At 55.0% G+C, this 18,332-nt stretch overlaps 1 protein-coding gene across 1 annotated transcript; it reads left to right on the forward strand.

Moving 5' to 3' along the window:
- Window positions 1-13,391: 13,391 nt before the first annotated feature.
- GLRG_06459 (rhodanese-like domain-containing protein) lies at window positions 13,392-15,277 on the forward strand (the record flags this gene model as incomplete). Its single annotated transcript, XM_008097144.1, has 4 exons — window positions 13,392-13,633; window positions 13,707-13,774; window positions 13,837-14,062; window positions 14,122-15,277. The coding sequence occupies 4 exons, from the start codon at window positions 13,392-13,394 to the stop codon at window positions 15,275-15,277; spliced, it is 1,692 nt and encodes a 563-aa protein (XP_008095335.1).
- Between the last annotated feature and the right edge of the window lie 3,055 nt (window positions 15,278-18,332).

Here is an 18,332-nt window from a genome sequence, read left to right on the forward strand (position 1 = left end):
TCGCAGTTTTCCACAGGTCTGAGGAAATCGGATAGTGCGCAAGACGTTCATTCCGCCGAGAGTTGCTAGCGGCATGTGGAGCATGGATAACAGATACGCTATGCTCAGTGTCTTCCCCACGCCAGACTTGTTCCAAGATCGGGCCTGGCGTTAATGAACTGAGTCTATTTAGCTTGGGATATGATGGTGATCACAGAACATAGGTAGCGACAACCAGGTATTCCGGGGGGGGGGGGGGGGGTGATGATGGTCTGCAAGGCGGCGGTGCAGAGCGAATGAGGGGTAAACAGAATCCCTCGACAGCCTTGCCCCATGACGATAGCGTCAGCGAATGCAACAACGCGGAGGCCTGTTTCGACAGCGACTCCATTTCCAAGGGGAGAAGGTGGATGGATGAATACCAAGGTTTCTCGACTGGTTGGAATGCCGGCGGTGCCCATGATGCGATGATGCAAGCAAGCAAGCAACCCGGAGCTGCCCAGATTCGAGAGACGAAATGGACCTTGGTCATCCGCGCACACACCAACACCAAGGATATCTGTAGGATGAAGATGGCGAGTCGTGCCAACTCCACCACTGCAAGGGAAGCAGAGTATAAGAATCTCTACTCCGCATTGAGGGGAGAAAGAGAGTGAGCAAGCGAGCTTCCATATTGAGCCCACGAGGAGGTGAAGGTCCATCGTCCGACAAACTTGGATACGTTTCCCGTTCCTGCGGGTTGCTTTTGCTGTTGCTGCTTCCTGGCTCGTCTTCCCGTGCACGTTCCCCCGCTCGTCCTCCAACCCCACCAAAAAGACCCACTTCACCCCCACCATCATCACCAATCCCGCCAACCGAACCTTAGTGTGTGTGCCAGCTGCCAAACGCCTGGGTGACGGCGGCTAAAGCGAAAGACGTCACACCCGAGGACAGCCGAATATCCTTGCCCACATCACGTGACTTCGCGTTTGAACAGGGGTCTGGGATGCAGGGTCTGCAGAGGCCCATTGTTTACATGAGTCGCGAGCCTGCAGTTCGTAAACAAAGTGTCCCGCCACGAAAAAACCGAGGAGCGCCGAGAAGAAAATCCCGCCCTCCCCCCTCCTTCACTAGTGTAAGGGCAGAAAAGTATTGATTGGGGTACCCGAGAATAGTAGATGGTGTACGGATAGTCTTCGCATTTTTGCCCGCATTGCGACGCCAGGGCGTCTCTTAATTCCGGCACCCGCGCTTTACCCTGCCCTCACCATAGCCGTACTACCGAGGGGGGGGACAAAGAAAAGATAGGGAAGAGAGGGACAAGGCGCTGTTACGGCGTCAAACGGCACCGTTTGATCTCGTCAAGTACCGAAGCTTGGGTCAAGGGGGGGGGCAATCCTCAAAACGTCGAAGCAAGATAGAGTCGACCGTAGAGGATGAGGGGGAAAAATGAGGGGTGTTCTGTATGCTCCGCGTTGCTCGCGACTTGAAGCCCGGCTTGTACGCGTGTTTGATGGTGGGATGGATGGGCTTCCCGAAAAGCAGAAGGAGGGGCACAGGAGTAGGAGAAGCAAAGAGTGAGGGGGGCCAAGTGACAGGCTCTGGAGGTAGAGCTGAGGAACCCAGACCGACGGGAGAGGGGGGGAGGGGACACGGAGGGGAACCGCCATCGCGGGAGGGGTCGGTCACGCGCGGCTTCGGCTTCCATCGTGCGCCTGTCGAGTGGACGCTTGTCTGTCTCTCAGCGCCAAACCCGGAGCTAAAAGTTGAGCTCGTCAAACTCCCGATGCCATCACGCCGCCTCATTGGATTGTCTTGTTTCCCATCATCATGCAGGTAATCTTTGATAGCGCAAGGCGGGCTCATCGGTCCTACCCATCGTGCGTCCTTGTAGCGCCCACCCAACCATCAATGTCTCGTACGCGCGGGTAAACAAACAAGGCGAAGCCATCCAATCCGGTTTCTCGGTGGGCTCGCCGGTAAGGCGTCAGACTGACCGACATGTCTGTCGTAGTCTTTGGTGATGATGCATGCTGTTGTTATTGTTATTATTGTTATTGTTGTTGTTGCGCTGCCCTGGCTTGTTGTGTGTGCTAGGTGCGGTACGATGGCCGTCAAATTGGCCATGAAATCAATCGACATCGGGTGCCACTGGCATGGTGCTGATGCCTTGAATCGTGCAAGTGCTCCAGAAAAAGGACGATGCGACCGCCTGAGAATGACGGCTCGGTTTAGCAGGATCTCGATACAAATTCGTGAGGCGAACTACTCTCGGTTTCCTGTCTCGGGGTCTTGGGGAAGAGTGTCTGCGGGCCAGGAGGGAAGGGAGGGAGGGTTTTGAGCCATGACGATCACTGCCAGGCCCGAATCCGAGGGGATGACGTCTGTTGCAAGGCCGGGACTAGGCCGCCCGCCGCGAGTGATCGGGGCGGGAGGTGCGTGATCGATGATTTACTCATCGAGATGTGATTTCCTTGCACCGCCCTCTACGTCGTCGCTCACTCGCACATACCCACCTGGTATTATACGCAGTACGCAATCATGGTGGGGTGACCTTGTTATCTCTTCTAGTTTTACTCTTCCGCAATGTGCAAAACCCCAGGGTGAGACCGTGTCCTCTTATCATGGGATGATGCCTGAATGCCATGTGTTTTTTGTTTGGGAAAAAAAAAAAAAACCCCTTTCTTGTGGACATTGCTTCTCCAATTCCCTTTGCGCGTCTGAAGAGCCAAATCGCGATCGCGGAACACACAGATGGATGGATGCACACCACACCGACAACGCAGCCATGTCACCCGCCATCGCATCTTGTGCTTGAGCTTATGCCAGTAATTCTCCGACCGCTTGGACGGCAAATATGTTGGGGGAGGGGGTCTCGGTTGGGCTTTTTCTTTTTCGCTTTTTATCTTTTTGGAGGGGACAATCAATGTTGGGATCTCGACATTTTGGATGAATCGTATCATTTTTCAGTTGGATAATCTTCATCAACGCGATCAGGAGGTAGCTTCTGACAGCCTGTCGTCTTGGACCCCTGATGGTGTGAAGCTCGTGCGATTGATTGAGCAACGCGAAAGGAGGCTCATCTTGCCGAACCGGGATGCTCACTGTGCAATAGGCCTCGGCTGAGTTTCCGACGTTTGTCCCAAGGTGTGAGGCGCAATCCGAATAGACTGGTGCCGTTAAGAGGCCGGCCTGCGTCAGTCACTGTCAGTCAACTTTTTGATTTCTCCCCCGTCGCCTTCACCGACGACCGACAGGTTCGGATGGATGCCTGTGCACACCACCATCCGCTTTGGATTGAAACCCCTTCCACTAGCAACTACGGTCTAGACGCCGCTCGTTTGTAGGCCAGTGACAGCTGGCGGCGAGGTTAGAATCCGCAGCTGGACGTACTATTACTATGTGTACTTACATAGTACTCCGTAATGTATCCCCAAAGTCGCAACTTGTCGCGGGGTTCAAGGGCTCAGAAAAAACGGCTTGCTTTGGTTGGTGGACGCGCCCCCCCCCCCCCCCCCCCCCCCGGTACTACCATTTCTTCTCCCCACCCTCCAACCGGGCGACCTCTAATTGCTGACTGGAATGAGACAGGGTCGGCCGTCCATATCAACAGGGTTGACGATAGCATCAGCCCTTTCGCGGAATCGAGAACATTGTGAGACCCCGTTTCTCCCATTGTTGAATCCGGGAGCCTCATTCATACGCAGTTGTCTAATTCCTGACCCGGAGAAATCATTCAAGCGCCATTACATCACGCACAAGGCGATAAACAAGGCCGCTCCCATTTTCAACCTGGAATAGGCTGTGGTCAAGGACGGACATCCACTTGTCAATCAAGGCTATCGACCGAGTAATGGAGTCGAGCTGTCCAAGAACAGTCCAAAGTAAACAAAGGACCCCTAAGACGGCGGGCGTGCCGAGGGGAGCTGGGGATGCTGCATGGTCCGGTAACGAAGAGGGGTTCTGTGCACCCGGGAGTCATCACACAAACATGTCCTTGGCCAGCCCATTATGGGTGGAGCTGTAACCCCGGTTGCTGGTGAATGTTGATGCTGATGTTGCCGTGTCGTCCGGGACAGCAACGCGAGACACGAGAGTCTCTATCGAGAGCTTTCCAAGCCCCCACTTCGTGAGTCGCGGCTGATGCGTGACTACTCCTGCACGAAGCTGGAGCATCTCGCCATCGACAGCTGCGGTTACTGGGGGAGCTGCTGGAGCTTTCAACCACCCTGGCTGTGGAGGCTAGCGAGCCGGCCAACATGGCCGAGTATGAGAAACATGGCTGTAGCGCATGTAGTTGCTGCAGCGGCTTGATGCAGCTTGGCTGGTTTGCCCGCAATGCAAAGTATAGCTCTGCATCCGTCCGCCGTATCCATCCAACCACGCTGCACATTCACTCTATGCATATGAGCTCGTACACACGCACTCGCCTTGATGTACAGCATACCGGTAGCTGCAGCGGACCGTGTCGTGGGCGGGGGAACAGGTGGGCTGGCGCCGGCCGTCCACCATTTTCTGTTGCCCCGTGGAACTTATCTATGAGGCACGATTTTTGCAAACAAACATCGGCCGGTTCTGCGGCCATGTCACCAAAGTTTCGATATTCTTGTCAGACGACCAATTTCCGCAGCCGCCGTCTTCACATCAGACCAGATCTAGCCATTGAGCGCGACACACGTGCGAATATACGCGGCATCATTGTCTTTTGCTCCTGCACGGAACACATTGTGGAGATGAACGACTGAGCGTGCGGCTTCACCGCTGGCCGGTCTTAGACAGAGTTTGACTGGCATCTGATCTGGCGTCTGGCAGCCTTCAATGTCCGTGCCCTGCGCTTTGGGGGTGTCGCGCCGCTGCTCAACTCCCATCACTTGAACGCTTGTCCAGCGCCGCTGATGATGGAGGGTTCTTCCTGGCGAACAGCAGGCAAGCTGCCATTCGCCCGTCTGCTCGCCGCCAGACCAGCCGAAGCTGGGCCTAGACCGGCTGTGTGGAACAGGATCACGGGGACGACACAGAAAGCCTGGGCGGAGTCGACATCGGCGGTTCTGTGAGAATGTCGTCAGCCATCATCTCGGTGTATGATGTACCGTTCGCTTAGGTCCGATTTGGTCTGGTGGTGACCAAGCTCCCCAAGCTCCAGCTCCCCAAACCCCAGCTCCCCAAGCTTCCGAGCTATTCCTACCTGTTGTAGCGTAGAGAGCTCCATCAGTGCGTGCCCACCACCCTTCCGGATCAGGATGCCTCGTCAGCCACCAAAGCCTCAAGGGCCTGTCTCAGCCTTCGCGGGACCCTGGGATTCCTCGGTCAGCAGCCAGCGGCTTGGAGCCAATTGAGGTACTATATCGGGCTTGTTAGCAAGTTCTAAAAGGCGTCGATTGTTTATTCGAGAATTGCAACGCAGGGTAACGGACGCACGGGACTATATCAATCGTACCATTCCTAGGTGGGTAGGAAGAGCGGAGCCACAGCACGCAAACACTCGCACCGCACGAGTGAGCAGTATAGCGTAGTAGCCGGGGTCAGGGCCGGGAGTAATGCCAGGCCGAAGGGCGGGGGGGGGGGGGGGGGTAAGCGAGGAATTGCCCTGAGCTTGGCTGAGAAACTCAATGAAGCCTTGCGAGTTGCCGATACACCCCCCGGCGGTCCCCAGTTGCAGCTCAGCAGATCCCAGTCGATCCCACGTCGTCAACCCAGGGCTGGCTCCGTTGGTTGCTGTGGGGAGAAGATGACGATGGGGCGAATGGACCGCTTCTTCTTTTTTTCCTTTTTGTTTTCCCCCTTGGAAATTTCCTTTTGTCCCCGGAGACTCGTTTGCCGCGTTGCTGGTCCATCGCTCTCAGATCCGCTTTACGGAGAGCAGTACGGATACCAGTAGCCGTTTCCAGAAGCACATGTCACGCTGAAAAATCTTTGCAGATTGGTTCAGTCATGTAAATGTGCCTAGCGTGGAAGTCTCAAAAGGGGCGCCGCCGTCGTACATTGTCTCTGTGCCAGATGTGCCAAAACTCCGTTCTGGCCGTCCCGTCAAGGCGACATAACTCGGTGGAACCGGTTTTCAGAGTCTCGGCTCCGGTTGGCTGGCCGTACTATTGGGCCGACTTCACTTTGGGGTGCGCCAGGTTTGCCAGATGGAAACTACCTTGCACAAACAGGGCCATCGAGATATGGCCTGCATCCTTTGTACGTCATTCTGGTCTTTGTGAATGACCCCGGAGGCCGCGCCGAGGTCACCCAGGAATGGGATTGTCTTTGGTATCTCCAAGGGCAAGAATGTTCGCTTTGATGCAGACCCCCCCTGGCTGGGGAAACAAAAAGCGTTGTATCTAATGGATCGACAGCCCGAATCGGCAAGCGGCTGTGTTTTGTCATCCTAGATGGCATTCGTTCAGATCAACCATTCACAGGTAGGTAGTCAGCAGTCAGCAGTCAGCGGCTAGCAGCCACAATACGCATGATATGGGGGATTCAGCCTTGTCTCAAACAGGACCCTTCTCGCAGGCTTCGACCCGGCAACCGAAGAATGCTGCAAGGAGTCATGTCGAGCTCTGGAGTCTTACTTCGTTTCTCTTCTCTCCAGAACCATTACCGGCTATTTCCTCAATGCGCTGCACGACAGGGCCCTGCGGCGGCGTTGATTAGTTGGTGCGCCGCCTGGTGTGAATAACCGCCGTCGAGGCCAAGCTGAAGGGATGACGAGACGGGCAAGACTTGAGAGATCCCGGGCGTGGGAGGCTCTGTCCGAAGCAGCCAGGCGTTTCCGTTTCTGCGGCTTGGAGGTGCTGTAGCCTTGCCAACCTGTGTAGAATATTAAGGATGGGGGTGACGGTCAAGGGTCTCGACGAATGAAGATGGAATGGCACGATTAGAGTGCAGAAAGCGGGTAGCGCAATAGGCAAGGCAGCGCCTGGTGTAATTGCCTGGGCCCTGATGCTGAACGCTGGTAGGCCAAACGCTTGGTTGCTAAGAGCAGGGGGGTAGTCAGTCAGTGTGTGTGTGTGTGTGCTGGCATAGGAGCGACATACAGGAGAGACAAGATAGCACGCACTCTAATTGCCGTCCGTATCTGGTACTTGCTTGTACACGGCTAGGTGGACAGAAAACTGCGTACCACCACCAAGGCACGGATTAGAAGATGCTCTGTAGTAAGGCGAACACCAGACAGGGGCAGACAAGCTCGCTAAGGCGATACGCCAACACACCGCTCATTTCTTGGTGGCCGACGGTAGGAGACTTTGGAGGGTATGAAAAGGAACGACGTGCGGCTTGGTCGACGACGATGGTGGGCTTGGTTTGATGATGGACGGCGCCGAGCAATGATGTAAGTCAAGGGTCTAGGCCCGGTTTTTCCAAGTCATGTTGGCTAGTGTATGCGGAGGCATTTGAGAGGTTGACAAGACGGACAACACCAGATGGCAGCCTAGCTGACAAGCGTAGCATTGCAAGCCGCCCTCGGCCTCGACTTGCCTGACTCTGATCAGTCGCCCGGCGGTCCTGAAAGGCGTTTGGGTTTTTCGGAAAATTAGACTAGCGCCAGTCCGTTAGCCAAACACGGCGGCCATCGTCAGCTACACTGCCGTGGTCGATAGTCCGAGGCGACGGCGAGTTTGTGAAACTGGATAGTCATAGGGCAGCAGAGCCGTTGCGGGCAAAAAGGGACGGGTGAAGGATGGCTTGCGATAGAGCATGTCGTTGGTACCCTTAGCTAACGCCGGCCAGTACAGTATTGTTGTTCGCCAGCATGGGTGTTTTGTATGGATGCTCTTGAATGCGTTACCGGAAGTTGTATTCCTAGCCGAAGTCACCTGGGTATCCGTTGTGCCTTGGGCGCTAGGCAAGCCAAGAGGGTTTCGTGTTGTTGCTGGGCTTGATGTCATCAGACAGAGTACCTAGGTAGGTAGGTAGGTAGGTAGTGGTCTCGGGGCAAGAGGGAGAACAGGAGTTGTATAAGTGATTATGACAAAAAAAACAATGCAAAGGTACAGCATATCGAACATTGTTTGAGCTAGAACTGGACTTGCACAGCACAAATCACATGGCACAAAGAGAATTGCTCCATCCAACGGGCGAAACGTCCTTGCCTTAGTAACCCGTCTTTATCTACCTAGGTCTAGGTAGGTAGGGTAGGTACGACTGACTACCACCTACCTCCTCAGGGGGTCAGGAAAGAAAGGTAAGGTACGCTCGTAAGCAGATAGGTACCTTCCTTACCCTTGTAGGCTACCTGACTGCTATACGTACCGACCTTCTGCCGCTGGTTGGATCATGTTGGGTGGGCGCCGGGTCGGATGCACGGTTTTCTTTCCCCTTCCTTCTACGGAAACACTCACTACCTAGTTAATATTCTATGCTCATTTTCTCTCCCTGCAGACGGAGCACCGGGCTACCAAACCCTTCCACGGGGCAACCCGAGCTATTCCCTTAGGCTTCGGCTTGCCTCCGCCGTCACTGGCGTTAGAACAACTGGGGTTCGAGGAGTATTTTTTTTATTACCTTCGTTTCCCTTGGATACACGCTTCAATAGGCCCGTTCAGGTCAGGGTACGGGCAGGGAGTGGGCACCAGGCCCTCTCTCAGACATGATATAGTTCCATTTTCTCAACACGCAATTCTCAAGGCCGAGGCAACGACAACGGGGCCCTGACGGGTCGATCGGGAACATGACACTGGCTTACTGGTTCGCATGGTTTGACAGGAGTTCCGTCTGGATCCTGTGTCCCAGAAGCTGCCCGGCGACCGTCTTGGATGCTCCAGTGATGGGCGGTCACAGAGACCACAGACCATCGGGCAGTCCACACGGAGGTGCAGAAGTGCAAGACTCACGGACCACTGCGGGCATCAAAAACTCTTCTCAGAGACCCCCATCCTAACGCCAGACAGGAACAAGACCGACCGGGTGGGCGACGACTTGACAATTTGAAGCACGGGAACCACTTGAGCCCTAGGGACCACGGACGGGACCAGACCAACCAGGCGTCGTCGCTCTTCTCCGTGACATTAGTTACTGTCTTGATATACTGTGTGTACATACGCTACCCCTTGGATGGCACAGAATCCACGGGAGGACGACGCAAGTAGGGTACGTGCACGTAGCGGGCCGTAAAACCATCTCGACCACGCCAGCGGAGTTAGAGAGGGAAGATCAGAATAGCTCCTACTAGGCATATGGTATGGAAGAGGCCCCTGACGGCTGACGCCTCATCTGATAGAAATATCTCGTACTATCGTCACCTGGGGCAGCTTGGTGGGGTGAATATGGGAAAGCCGCCGCTCGCTAGAGTGCGGTAAGCAACCGGCCTGCAACCCATCGTCAATCGTTGCGGCAACCGTAAGGGGGAGGAAAGTTTTCCAGGGGATTTTGGGGTCAAACGTTGGGCCCCCTGTACGCCGCAACGGCGTTGTTGGGCGGCTGAGTCGTTGGAGACTCAGAAGGTGACGGGGGGGGGGGGGGGGCGCGGCGTCGGCGTGGGATGCCATGTCCGGTGCAGCAAATGCCCTCTGTAAGGTACGCTACGCACGGAAGACGCCCCGGGGCACCTCGCGGGACGACAGGGCGAATGCGGGCGTGGTTCATGTCGGTAATGTGGTGCTGGTGGGTGGACGAGTGGATTTGGGGGCGTGTCGTCTGTAAGTGATGGAATTGATGTCTTGTCTTGATGGACACAGGCCAGTTCGGCCAGGTATTTCGTATCTGCGGTTTAGAGCCGTTGCTTGCTTCCGCTTTCTCTTCCGTTTATTGCTCACTGCCCATTTATTGCCCATTGACCGACTGCTTGTGCTTGTGCTTGTGCTTGTGCTTGTGCTCGTGCCGGCGTTGCGAGTGCTGCGCACCGCACCGAGCAGGAGGCGGCAGAGCACAGAAAGAGCGCGTTGGCTGGGAGGGCAGGGCATTTGGATGATAGGGACGATTCTTGCCGGGTTTTACTGCTGCACAGCACAGATGGGAGAACCGGGGTCAGTCCAGTCGGCCAGCGAAGCTGCTCCTCAGCTCCGATGCAGCTAATGTGAGGAGCCGGGCATGAGAGGCCGAATGCCGGCCACGTGCTCTTTGCACGTTCTCTGCCCTGCCACGGCACCTAGAGTAGAGAAGAGGCAGGGTACCGGTCCGACCATTTGGGGGTTTTTCCCCCCCCCTCTCTTCCATTTTCCTCAACAACCCCCATAGCCCGGCAAGAAGGAACCAGGCGAAGCATTGGACGCAGGGCAGAGAAAGCAAAACCAAGCGTAGGTAGTCTTGAGGGAACACACACACACATACATCTCCCCTGTGTGTCTCTGCCTTGGCAACGTGTTGAAAGGGAGGAGAGAGAGAGAGAGAGAGAGGGAGGGAGGGACGCTAGAATAAGGTGCAGGTGTATTGCCGGGTATGGCCCTGTGGAAATGAGAAACAGTGCAACGCAGCCAGCGCAGAAGGAAACAGACGGACAGACTAGAAACCGGGGCTATGCCTTCTCGCATGCAAGCAACATGGCATGGCATGGCGCGCCACTACCCTAATGCAATGGTGCATCAGATGCAAGCAAGTGCTGGATGCATTATCTGCATCTGTACACTATATCCATCATCTCCATATCGAGGTGTGCTTTGCCCAATAGCGGACGCGTGCCACGTATATACAACAGGTAATATCGTGGTTCGGTACCGTGGTATATGGACTATATATGCAACTATCTCTTGCAGTGACAGACAGAGAGACAGGACAGGACAGGACAGGACAGATACATGGCCATACACAGGTAATCAGACCAGCCTGGACAGAAACTGGCAAACAGGAAGCAAGGCGCAATGGGCTCCACGATCCATCCATCCAATCCATCTCTGATACCCAGCTGAACCTGCATCGCGACCCCCTGTCGTTTCCGTCCAGCCAGAAGACAGACTCTGACGCAGCTGCAGGTCTGCAGTAGCTGCAGCAGCAACCAAATCGCCCCTGACAACCGGTTGCCGAAAGGTGATTGCATGGCCGGTGGTTATACGGAGGGTACGGATAGATCATCCATGGAAGGAAAGAAAGAAAAAAAAGGCTCCATCGACCCAGGCCCCCATCCTATCCCATTGCGAAAGAGAGGGCAAAAAAAAAAAGAATCCAGGTAGGTAGGTACCTAGGGCATCGTTACAAATAGTACGTACATACAGTACATCATTAGATCGGTAGGTAACTACCTAGTTAAGCACCAGGTAAGAGGTAGGCACGTAAGTATTTGTGTACGTACCCCGCGCAGACTCAGCAACAGGAAGGTACCATCCCCCCTTGGTCGCCCTTCCTACCTTATCCGCACCTTGGCTCACCACTACGTAAGGTATCCGTTGTCTAGGCTGGTCTCCCCCGTTTGACGCTTCCCTGATCTGGCCCCCCGCCCTTCCTCTCTCTTCCTCGCTTCTCGCTGGCTTCGGGCTGTTTCTTCTGGCACGAGGAATAAGGTACATACAGACATGACCGTACTTGCCTTCTTGTCGGGGCTCTCACTATCGACCATGCAGGTACTTCGTACATACCACCTTAATACCAAGGTTAACATGTCATACGCAGTATGTCATCTTGTACCTGTTCCTGTTCCTGTTCCTGTACCTGTGCCTGTTCCAGTTTCCAGTTTCCAGTTTCCAGTTTCTAGTCCCAGTCCTAGTCGAACATGTCCGTCCCTCACTCCCCCCCCCCCGTCCAGTCCACTACATCCATCATCCATCCATCCTGGGCTAGCTAGTAACTGACAGTGACATCCCAATCCCAGTCAAGTCTCAATCCACCCCGTCGAGTTCCCTTCCTGGACCTGGTTCACGTTGTCATCCACACACACCCTCTTTCTTTCACGACGCACTCGCTCTGGCTATTGTGTTTCTGGTCGTTGCTTGGTTGCTGCTTCCATGGTATCCCACCCCATCACTCGCTCTCTCACACACACCCTCTGCTTCTCCATCTCTGGGCCGGCTCACCTTACACCACCACCTTTATTCAAATATCTCTAGTATCCTCTTTCTTCCGACCTCTTCCCTCCCACTCTCTTCTTTCCCCCTCATCCCCGACCAGCATACCATCAACGGTCCGACGGTACGGTAGGTTTAGAGAAGTTCGTTCCAGATACCTTGGTCAAAAGGTCAGGTTCGCTTCAGGTTCCCAGGTTCAAAGGTCTCCCCCCTTCTAGGACCAGCCGTTCTCTACAACTTATCGTACTCAACGTGCACCCCAAATCCATTATATCTCAGATCTCACTCTCTTTCAACGCCGCACCGCGCTTACGCCCATACATCCATCCCAACCGTTATCCGAGCATCGTCCGGACATATACTCGACGCCTGCCCAATTTGCTGGCAAATCCACACAAATCAAGCACCCCTTGTCTTTTCTGTTTTGCACGCTGCTTCCCCTGTCGGGCATTGGGGAAAGGAAACAAAAAAGAAAATAGACAAGAAAAGGAACTTTGGGTTGTTGTTTTTTCTGCAAAGACTAGAACCTGCTCGTCGGCACTACCTAGATACCAAGGAATTGCATTGCTCCTCTGCTCTGTCATATTCTTGGTGTACTCTCGGATCCTCTCGCTTTCTCTCCTTCCCTCTGCTCGGCCACCGAAAAAGCGTAGCTCGAGCGAGAACTAAAGGTCGTAGCCTCCGAAACGCACAACGACACCGACCGCCGCACTGCTGCATCCCGCACCGCACTGCTCCTGCTCCTAGGCACTACCGACCAAGGCAGAAGGATTGTCGGCCATTCTCGAAGAGAAGGACGTTCCATGCAACAAAACCGTCTCGCTCCCATTTCAACTCTCGCCCACCGACCACTCCCCAGGGCCCATCGCGGACCGGCCTCGCCTCTCTTCCCCCAAAGAGTCGCCGTCGCCGACCTCGACCTCGACCTCGACCCAGAGTCTTTGCAGGAGGACGAAAACCAAGTGCACGACTCCGAGGGAAAAGAATTCGCAATTCACTCCCAAAGTTCAGTTCATCGCCCCGCCTCTCCGATGTTACTTACAGCGTCGCAATAACGAACGGCCTCTCTATCCCAACTCCTCGATCCCAGCCGAAGCGCACTCTAGACTCGCACGAATCTACACCTCGCTGCAATCACCTCAACTCGCTCTCGACCCCAACATCGAAAAGAAGAAGCCAGATTCCGTCCCGCTCGCAGTTTCGATTAATACCCGACCAACTCACCCGACGTCGACTAGAACCTTTTGTGTCTGATCCTCCATTGAGTGGCAAGGATCGAACCAGCAACCATCTTACCAACCACCGCAGCTTTCTTCTTGCGGTCTCTTTGACGATTGCCTCTCGTTTTAACAACATCCCTCGTCACGGCATATCGAGTATTGTCTTGGACGCAGCGCTCTCCAACCACGCACTACTACACACGACTAACACCACCACCGCAACTAAATAGTACTTTCGCTATCGGGCTCAACATCACACCTCGGAGCCCCCCTCCTTGACCCATTTGCAATCATGGAGTCGTCTTCACCCTTGGCGGCTATGCACCGTCCCATGTCCGTGCCTTGCTGGGGAAACAAGGACCTCTTCCGTCCTCGCCCTCACGCTTTCGTCGGCGGGGCTGGTCCCGTCAGCCTGCGGGAGCAGCTTCACAGGCCCGGCGATTACTTCAACGTCAAGGACGTTCACGGCTCATCGCCCGCCGCCAGCCTGGCCGCTGACCTTTCACAAAACTTCCGTCTGGACAGCGAGTCAAGGTATGGCAAACTGCATGCGTGCACGCATAGCATCCAACAACTTGAAACATACCGTAACTAACACTATTTCCAGCCCCAAGTTCCCGACGCCTCGTCGCGCCTTGTTCACGTCCAACATGACGGGCGACATGGAGTCGAATGGTGAGCACTAGCCCTGACAGCCTACGCTGCAAAGAGGCATGGTGATGCTGATAATATGACAGACTACGTGACGACGCCTCCTATGCCCGAATCGTCGCCGGCTCATCACGAGATGATGGATGTCTCGCCGCTGCCGCACAAGCTTCCGTTCATGACCCACATCTCCATAACGTCACCGACGCCCGGCTCTACCCCTACGGGCGACGAAGACGACGAGATGATGTTGGACTCGCCAGCCCCCATTCCTCGGCAGGCATCGCTGGAACCACCCAAGCCACTGGCGGCCGAGTAAGTTTGATTGCCACATTCCTACTAGTTCAAGGGGTCGCGTCTAACACAAGGGGCAGACGGAGAAAGCCAGGCATGCGCCGGCCTTCCCTGACTCGGATGAAAGGCTACTCGACTAGTGGCGTTCCCGGCCGTTCCAACACAGACAACCAGCTCCCCACTTTCCGGCTTGGTGAGAATCGTTTGGCGCATATGAACAGTGCCATGTCCCTCGGAGAGTGCTTCGATGCCACATCGCCTCCCCAGGAAAGAAGACCTCAGACTGCCAACAGCCCTACTCCCGCCGTGCCCGGTGCCGTTCGTCCCCGTCATCAGTTCTCCAGCCTCTCCGGCAACCGCAGCAGCCCCTTTGGCAGTGCTCACGGCCGTCGGCCCTCCAATCCCTTCATGCGTCCCCGCAAGCAATACCGCCGCTCCCTGAGCATGTTCGAGCACCCCGGCGACGTTGTCAAGTCCAAGTCGGAAGGCGACGACTCTTCGCCTACCACCCCTGAGTCCCATGCCAGCATGGACGCCGATGATGTACAGGAGCCCCTGCTGCCTCATTTTCTGCTGGATGACCCTACCGATACCATTCCGCGCATCACGAGGGAGACCATGATTGATCTCTTGGACGGAAAGTACAGTGAAAAGTTCGATCAGAAGATGATCATTGACTGCCGCTTCGAGTACGAGTACGACGGTGGTCACATCGACGGCGCCGTCAACTACAACAGCAAGGACCTCCTCGCTTCTCAGCTGTTCAAGCACCCCATGCAGGGACGCACTATTCTCATCTTCCACTGCGAATACTCGGCCCACCGCGCCCCCATGATGGCTCGCCATGTCCGCTCCGAGGACCGGACTGTCAATGCCGAGCACTACCCGCGACTCACATATCCTGACGTGTACATTCTTGAAGGAGGATACAGCGGCTTCTTCGCTGAGCACCGCTGCCGGTGCTATCCTCAAAACTACGTGGAGATGTCGGACGAAGCTCACCAACGCACCTGCGAACGCGAGCTGGGCCGTCTCAAGAACCCTCGCAAGGGTTTCGGCAGAGCCCAGACGTTCGCCTTTGGCGAGTCCTGTGGCGTGGACCAATCACCCACCGCGCCCTCGCGCCCAGGCGGCCTTAGGCCCAGCGTTAGCTTCCGACAAGATCCCATCGCCATGATTGGCAACTCTCCAATCCTCGGCGAACGATGCCATGCACGTCGCATGGCGTCTTACTAGCACACAACCCACACCACTCCCCCCCCCCCCCCCCCCCCCCACCCAGACGCTGTTTGCTGCACACGTGGATGGGGCAAACGTTCTTGGTTGGCAAGGGGGAATGGGGGTCCTCCCTGGAGGACCCCGAAGATGTCTACTTGCTGTACCATTTTTTTCTTCCTGCGTACAGACGTCGACTACTACTCGGCATCTCCTAATAGGGCGAACAACAGCAGCCTGACGATCGATTTCTCCGCGCGTCTTTCTTCCTGCACATTCCCATCCCCTATTCGATTCGACTGCCCATATTCCGCCTTTACCAATCCGGACTCAGCAGCAGCTAACGCTCACGGCCGCGATGACTTCACATTGTTACGCTAATAGAACCGTTACGAACTCTGTTCTTCACAGCAACTTGAACATACAGCAAAAAACAACAACCCGGCATTAGACGCATTTGGCATATTGTCCCCGCACCGCCTCGATATGGTTGTACGGAGTCCACTTTGGATCTGGCATCTTGGGGTGGGCTCTATGTCGGCATTTTACAGCATTGTCCTTGGTCCTTTGTTTCCTTTGTCACCACCATTTTCTTGCATCACTCGACCATGTCGAGCAAGTCCGCCGAGATTGATTGGCCTCGACGCACACGCACCGCGACGTTCGTGTCGTCGAAGATCGGACGCGAGAGCATTTCGCTATGACATCTCGGTCCTGGACTGTTTCGGTCTCCCCACCATACCCCGGGGGGGGCATTTCCAACTACACTCGGCGGATTCCCTTTTTCTTATTTTCCTTTGTGCTCAACTCGGTCACTTGACCACCTTCACCTGATACCAAAGCTATTCTATCCAAACGCCGGATACCCGACATCCTTGCCAATGGATGGCACAAAACATCCCCAAACACACATACACACATATTCACACGGACCTCTTGACACCCATTCCTTTTACATTATTTTTATTTTTCGTCAAAACAAAAGCCCACGGACCTTCCACCGATGGGTAAGCTTGTTGGAGTACTACAAGCTCCCCTGTGTACATTCGTAGGAGTGACTGGAACAGTCGCACGCAGAAGCGGAGTGAAGAGCTATATACAGTGGATGAAAAGCAGCTGCTTGGGAATGCCTTGTAATATTGGCGACAGGGGATGACAGCACTGCAAGCTTGGAAGCTGCGAATCGTGCAATGCCGCGTGGGTGAATCCATGCATGCTCTTTCTGTACAGTATTGGCGATGGAAAAGAAATTGCCAACAACAATACAGAGCGGTCCATTGTCGGATCGATCTGAGCTAGCTCATAACTCGATTGAATGAAAATACATATAAACAAATAACAAACACGCTCATACATGCTTGGACTCCGGGACACGTGCTCAATAACGGATGACGGGCCACGGTCGTGGGACTGGCGCGTGCTCGGCGCGCTGGTCCGAGCCTCTCGACGTTGGACGTTGAGATCACGTTCGGCGGCGTCTGTGCATCCCGGGACGGAGGTCAGAGCTCCGCCCTCCCTCTACTGTGTTCGTCCATAGTCTTGAAACCTTTCCCCACAGATGAACTTGAGCCGCCACGTTTATCCTTTCTTCTTCTTTCGTATCCCAAGTTTCCGGTTTCCGGCCCTTGTTTCCCTGCGCTCTGCAGTTGCTTTATCCCAAACCACCCCCTCCCCGTTTCTACTACATGGTTTCACAGTCCCCGTTCCGGGGTTCCCCGTTCCGGGGTTCCGCGGCCAGGAGAGGACTCGTTCGGCCGAACTAGGCGATAGCGAAAAGAAGGCCAAGTACGACTTGGGACGCTAGGGGAGGGGGCTTACGAGAATGGAAAGGGCGGTGGCTTGGTTTCTCAGACTCGGGGGTTTTGTGCTCGGCCCCTCATCCTTCCCCTTTCTCAGATTTGATCGGAAGGTTTACTCTTTTCCCATAAGTCCTCACGCTAGTATCTGAGATCTCGGGCCCGCTAGCTCCCCTCTTCGCTTCCTTGGTCTGGGACGGGTTGTTTCTTGTTTCTTATGTCATGTCGTGTTCTGTTTTTGTACGTGTGTATATGTTGTGTTCTATTTGTGACCGTCCGTCTCGGGAGTGGCTCTTTTTATGGAATGTTCTAGCGTTGCGATTACACTTCTAAAACGGGGGAGGGGGTCAGAAGACGTGGGAGAGCACCATGACGTCGATAACGACCATGACGTCGGGGGAGAGAGACGGTGGGCTTGTTTGATTGCGTCGAGAGCGAGGGACGAGTGTCCCTGCTACGCACGGCGGAGAGGACGAATGGCCGAGTTTAGTTTTTTCCCCCATTTCATCGCGTCAGGGAATCCATTGAAGCGGCTACGGCTAAAGGCTCCTGAGAATAATGCCAATGCAAATGGTCTCATGGGGATTCCTTGGCCGGCAGAAGGGGACGGAGAGAGGCCGTCTTTGACCGTCTTGGCCGAACCCCGGCACTTGCAGGAACCTTTGTCCCCATTCTCTGCATATTTTGGGGGAATCTCGCAAGCACTCATTGGATACTTTGGTTCGTGGAAACCTTGGGATTGTAGCCGCTTCCGGCGCCGACGCTCGATCATGAACGCGAGGGGGATATTGCTTTGCACGACTCGAGAAGTCGTCCGCCTCGCCCCTTACGCGGGGGACGGCCCAGATGAACGGACGGGCCCTGCACAGACCTCTTCCGGAGTCGAGGGCGCTTGACCGTCTGTCCTTTCGAGGTTCTCTGACCTCTTTGTCTGTTCTCGTTTATTCGTCTCATCTCTCCCTTTCTCTCTCTCTCTCTCTCTTTGAGGCGAGTCCCGCGCCTAACGTTTCGAGGGGGTTTCCCGAACAGGAATGAGCGCCAAGCGAGTGGGAAGAAGAAAAGACGTTTGGCTAACGGTTTTTCATTGTCTTGTTTTGGGGGGAGGATCTAAGCCACTCCGCTAGAAGAGGCATCTCTGTCGCCGCTCCCTTTCGGGTAGTTGAGACATGCTGATGAAAGAGGCTGAGCTCGACGCGTGGGGTAGGGAGACCGGAAGGAATCTCCTCATTTCCGAGTCTTGTCATCTTCCCTTCTTGTGTTTCCATTATCCTTGCTTGGGT

This window comes from Colletotrichum graminicola (genome assembly GCF_000149035.1).
Source record: "Colletotrichum graminicola M1.001 genomic scaffold supercont1.24, whole genome shotgun sequence".
In the NCBI taxonomy this organism is placed as follows: Eukaryota; Fungi; Ascomycota; class Sordariomycetes; order Glomerellales; family Glomerellaceae; genus Colletotrichum; species Colletotrichum graminicola.